This window comes from Chaetura pelagica, unplaced genomic scaffold (genome assembly GCF_000747805.2).
Source record: "Chaetura pelagica isolate M959 unplaced genomic scaffold, ChaPel_1.0 scaffold531, whole genome shotgun sequence".
NCBI lineage: Eukaryota > Metazoa > Chordata > Aves > Apodiformes > Apodidae > Chaetura > Chaetura pelagica.
The window spans coordinates 95329-101328 of NW_009952362.1; the positions used below are offsets into that span (position 1 = coordinate 95329).

Sequence of the window (6000 nt, forward strand, 5' to 3'; positions counted from 1 at the left end):
TACCAGCCTCTTAGGATCCTGGGTTGGCACAACCTTTTCTGTAACAGGGCAGCATTGTTGATTTATGATCATCTGGTGACCTCCACCAATCCCCAGGCCTTTTTCTTTAGGACAGCTGTATTTGTTTTTTAATGGACTAGATGGGCTAATTCCTTGTCCTGTGTTTGAGTAGCTGATTATCTCTGCCTAAGTGCTGATTTTGCAGTTGATCATATTGAATACCATCCCATTTATGTCTAATCTTATTTCCAGTTTGGCAAGAGCATTTTGAATTACAAACCTTTAACATTTCTAGCAGTCCTTCCTGACATGGTGTTGTCTGTATATTGCATGCTAATATGCCCTTCCACTGAAAGCATAATACTCTCTTTCCTTTTGTGGGTGGCCATATAGGTTTGTTTATTTGCACCTCTCCCAGGGTGATGACTGAAGTGCAGAGAAAGAGTCAGTCTGCACTGGATTTTGCTAATAATTTGACTTTGCAAAGATAAAACAGCAAATGGAAAGGATTCAGAATCTATTTAAAGGTGATTCCAGTGTGTTTGAGATCAAGCATGTGACAAGTTAGGAGCAGAGACAATTTATCTGTAGGCTTTACACAGAGGAAGAACATTTATAAATCGTTATTTAAATGGATTTATTTTGAATTGTTTAATGTTTTAAGCTCATGGTTTGAAAGCTAGCACTTGGTGAGAGTTCTGTGCACAATGAGTGTGTTTGGCCTTGAGCATATGTGTCTGGTTTTATTTAAGCCAAGCTGGCCACAGTCGTTCCAGCCTGCATGTGATCTCATTCCATGCTCCTTGTCATGGTATCTGCACACCATCCAGCAATATATTAACAGCGTGAGTAATGTGTCTTATGTTGATTATTCTGTCACCAAGGGAGAAGGGTGTCTTGTCTGGTAGGGAACTCAGATTGTCTTAAACAAAGCTCTATTTTACACTGGAGAAAAGTCAAGAGCTGTGCCTTGTGTTAGGAGAAAGAGTTCATAAGGTGTGTGCTGGCTCTTGGGTCTTTGATAAGGCCATTTTGGGTCTTAGACCAGTCACAACCAGAGAAAACTGTGGTTTCTGCATTCTGGAAAGGCCATTTGCCCTGCTGCCAGCATGCCGCATCAGGTCATACTCTGTAACACTTCGGGCACCTCCGAATTCTCCTATTAGCCTGGGAAAAAATGCTCTTAATAATTAAGTTTGTATTATGCATTTAATGCACTGACCAGGTTGGTGTTAGAAATACAATGTGTTGTGTGTCATCTGAATGGCTGAAACGTCTCCAGGCTGCAAGGAGGAGAAAGAAGGCTTGAAAAATCTTGTTCAGCTGCTCTCTGTTCATATTTGTTCATTTTGTGCAGTGAACAAGCTGAAATCTGTGCCCCTGCTGGGCCTGTTTACAGTGTGTGTTACCCATAGGGCAAGTTTTCTGCTACGGTCATCTGTCAGATTGGAAGGGAAGCGCCATTGCTAGTGGATGTCATTAGAGGCTGCATCGTTCTCTTTGCATATTCACTGAACTAAACTGCAGCCTCAGCTCCTGTCTGTGAGATAAGAGAGCTGCCTCTCTACAGCATCTCAAGTGTGAGAGCCCCAAAGCCCTTTATAGAGGTTAATTCAAGTTCAGGTTTTGCCTGTGAGCAAATGTAAAAATGAGGGACTGAAGGCTGAAGCAAATTGCTTATTCTCCCTTATGTGGTCCTCAGAACAGATTTCAAGCCAAACATGAAACTCCCCCCCAGTCCTTGTGCTGTGCTTAAAACTGCTCAGTCTTGTTCTGCTAAAAAGGGCAGGAGAATCTGGCATTGGTTGCTTCTCTGTTTTGGCTTCCCTGCCCCCCCCCGCCCCAATCCACAGTTGGCACTTGGGGGTCCCTGCTTCCCAGGTTTGGTCCTCCTTGGCTTGGTAGCCTGCCTGCAAATAGGAACTGAAGGCCCTTTTTGGTGCACAGGGTTTTCCTGCCCTCCTACTGCTGCTTTTTCTCTGGAGAGTAGCCTCCGACTCATTAAGGACACTGCAGATCCAAACCCTCTGTGTCTCTCAGCTCCTTATATGGTAACATGAAGAAGTCCTAGCATTTCAGTTCTGATTTGAAGTTACCCTGGTTGTCTTCTTAGCTGAGGAACTAGAAACTTTAACTTTAAAACCACAGACAAACTGGTTCTTACCACCAAGAACCCACACCTTGGTTCATGCATGTGTATGCCACTGTCTGATTACAGTCTTGCTGAAGACCAGGCTGCATCATTAACAATGAAATCGCCCTACAAAAACTTTGCAGCAGCTGGAATTTTAACCTTTTTTTTTTTTTTTTTTTTTTAATTCCCCCCCCCTTTTGGAGGGGTTCTTTAAGAGTTTTTTTTTTTCACAACAATATTGAGGTAATTTGAAAATCAATCCGTGCATTCGGTATCTTTCTTTTTTTTTTTTTTTTTTAATTCCCCCACCCTTTTGGAAGGGTTCCTTAAGATATTTGTTTTATCACAACAGCAGAAAGAGTCTGAGACAGAGGGAGGGTGCCAAGCAGGCTGTGGGGCAGAGATGGCTTTTCTGGCAGACAACACTAACACCAAGGTGATGGTGGACAGTGAGAGCAGCAGCCTGTGAAGTGGGAACACCTCAGAAGGGACTGATTACCAAACTCTGATGTTTGTCTCTGGGAAGTCCTTGAGTGACTTCACATGTATTTGTCAGAGCCTGGGATGATGCATTTTGTGCTGGGTTAGTGTAGAGTGCTTTGACAAGGTGACACGCTCCTGTGCTGGAGTCCAGCCCACCCTCCTGCAGGCTGTGTCCTCTACTGGCTACAAGCCCATCACTGGATATAGTGCTGAGGGTGCATATGCACATGAAACCTTAAAGCAAGTATCTGCACTTAATGACGTGAGACACATCTAAAGGCAGAAACAAAGGATAATGATGACTAAAGAAGCACTAGCAAATTTCAGGGGCTATGGGAGCTCAATATCTCTTCAGGGGCAGCTGCCAGCACTTGGAAAGACATAAGAGGTATCTTTTTCTTTTATGTCTTCCCTAGAAGTTTAATGCTGATGAGACACAAATCTTAACAAGCTGAGAGCTGCACCCCCTGCTACACATCCCCAGTGCCTTGTCAGCCTCAATTGTTAAAATTAACAGTGTGTTTCTTTTCCCATGGTGCAGGTTCCACCATCTCAGCAGAGCGGCTGGGGCTCTCCACACCGAGCTCACCCACCTCGACACCCAACTCCCCCACTCTCCTCTGCAGCGGCGTCTCTGACCCCATATTGTCTACGTGTGGCTCTGGCCCCCTCTGCAGCTCTATCAGTGGTAAGTGTGGTGGGAACCCCCATCTGCCTTTCCTTTGCCTCCCTCTGCCTGTTCCTGTACTGCCTCCCTTCATGGCCTCCAGCATTTTCCCCAAAGGACTCTAAAGCCACAGCGATCAAGAGTCACCTGTCAGCTCCCCAAGGGAGGAAGGGAGAGCCTCTGCAAAGTCTGTTTTCAGTCTGTTTTACATGGAAGCCACTTAGATGCCTATACAGCAATACTTCCCCAATGCTTTTCATCATGAAAGGTCCCAAGGGAGGCAGAAGAGTGTCTGTTATGTGCATGGCCCTGTGACGCACAGCTCCTTCTGGAGAGCTGTGTGGCAGTGACACGCTGCATGCCAGCTTAGACTGGAGTTACAGGTATGCCTTTCCACACACTTTCAGTACCCTCTCCAGAAAAAGGCAGTATTGGTATTTCTAATATGCCAATGAATTCCAGTGAGATTTAGATAAATATACATGCAGTAGAAAAGCTGTTCTGCAGCATTTTTATAACCCCAGGGACTTACATGATCCCAAGACATTCATGGTGGGATATATAACTTACCAAGTCCTCACTGTTGTCCAAACCACAAGTGTTTTTTGCTGAAGGTACCTATTATTGTCAAACCTAATAACTGGTGACAGCAAACATTCACATTTATAATGGGTTTTGGGAAATAAAAATAGAAATAGTCTCATTATCTTTCTACCTCATCTGGCTTCACTGGAGAGGCCTCATTATGGCTGTGCCATGAGCATAATTACTGCAGCCCCTCGTAGCTCTCAAAGCAATGCACTGACTGTGAGCTAGATGCTGTCCATGCAGGTGCCATCCCAAGGGTCCACACAGGATGATCTGTAGCCAGTCACTGTGGCCCAACATCCCTGGATCAGCCCTGGAGATGAAGTATTGCTTGTCTTGGGAGCTGCTGCCACCGTGTGCCACCTGGCCTCTCCCCTTTCAAAGCAGATGGCTTGATCTGCCTCTACTGATTTTTCCTCCTTTGTTAATGTTTAGATGATGGTTTGAAAACGTGAAACTGCTCTTTGTCCTTGCTTTGTGGGAACAGCTGCCTCTTGGCTTGCTCTGCGTAGGCAGCAGATCCCACCAGATGCTGCCTTTCTGCTGCCCTGTGCCTTGGCATGTGACCTATGGCTCAGTGAGTGGGACAGTAGGTCACAGAAGGACCCCTGATCCTGGAGCATCCATTTCTGCTAGATTCCTCCCTCTGTAGCTGGCTTCAGGGCAGAAGTTACCCTGGGATGTCAAGAAGCCTTTTAAGCAGCGTGAGTGACCCTGTTCTTTGTGTTTCAGGCACAGCTCCCAACTCTCCCATCAGCCTGCCTGAGTCACCCATCTCCCCATCCGTCTCAGGGCCCTGGGGAGATGAATGTACCATCTGCTATGAGAACATGGTAGACACAGTCATTTACTCCTGTGGACACATGTGTCTCTGCTATTCATGTGGGCTGAAGCTCAAGAAGATGGCCAATGCTTGCTGCCCCATTTGCAGAAGGGCCATCAAAGATATAATCAAAACATACCGCAGCACTTAGAGCAGCAGCAGATGCTGTGGTGGGAACTGGGTATGTGGGGAGGAGGCTGTGACACAACACAGGTCTTGGTCTCTATTAATCATCCAGGAGATTAAAAAAAAACCATCACCACCACCACCCTGAGCCCTTTTTCCCATGGACAACAGATGAGACAAGCTTTGATGCTGCTCTTCTATCCTCCAAGCAAGGCCTGGGGATGAACTCCAGTATGTCAGGGAAGTTGTGACAGTCTACTCTCCCTTGTGGATTTTAAACATTATCTGAAAAAAACCTCCAACAACAAACAACAAAAACCCAAAACAAAACAGCTGGTGCAATCATCCCTTTTCTACACCAGGCACATTAGAAGGGACTCTCCAATGTTTAGCAGAGACAGCAAGCAGTAAAAGGTTCAGTGCTAGACCTCTCCTTCCAGAAGATACCCTGCATGCAGAGGACAGCTTAGCAGAAGAGGAGAAACAACAACATGTTTCTGTGTACAGCCAGCCTGACTGTAGGAAGCCTCTTAGAAAGGATGGCAAGCTTTGACCCAGCAAGTGAGGTGTGGTGACCACATTCAAAGCAGAAAGACCATGGCCATTGCAGAAAGGATCCAGGATTTTTGAAGCAAAACCCACCTCAAGTGCGCAGGCAGAAGAGCAGCCCCATGGCAGCCCTTCAAGTTCTGTCTCCTGCTCCTCCCTCTCTGTTCCCTGGTGGAAGCATTCACTGTGGATTTGACAGTCAACTCTGGCTCTGGCTTGGCTTCCTCCCAGCAGTGTCCAGCCACCTCCTGTCACCATCCTGCTGCATGAGGCGTGGCTCTCAACCTGCATCGATTTGCTGTGGCTTGTCCTGAATGGTCTCCATGCAAGACAAGGGATTCAGCAGCATCTCTGCACCCATGGGCCTGTGGGAGAGGGAGATGTGTCTCCCTCAGCTTTCCTTCCTCTGCCATCCAGACAGCACCTGTGAGAAACAAAATAAAGGAAACAAAAAATGAAACAACCCCCCCCCCGAGTCCCCCTGGGGAAGAATGTATAAACCCACAAGTCTTTACTCTATCACTGTGCTTTAAGACAAAACCAGCCAGGTGTTACTCAGCCCTTCACAGCCAGCCCACTGGCAGGACACGGCTGTCCTTACTTGTTAGGAAGAGAGGAGAACAAAAAATA

General features: G+C 46.5%; 1 protein-coding gene across 1 annotated transcript in view; it reads left to right on the plus strand.

Annotated features, from left to right (window-relative positions):
- Positions 1-5107, plus strand: part of NEURL1 (neuralized E3 ubiquitin protein ligase 1) — a 59853-nt gene extending 54746 nt beyond the window's left edge. The window contains exons 5-6 of the mRNA XM_010007924.1: positions 3159-3305; positions 4605-5107. Coding sequence (XP_010006226.1) covers positions 3159-3305; positions 4605-4846 — 389 coding nt within the window. The 3' untranslated portion in view covers positions 4847-5107. The remainder of the gene's footprint in view (positions 1-3158; positions 3306-4604) is intronic.
- Positions 5108-6000: the final 893 nt, after the last annotated feature.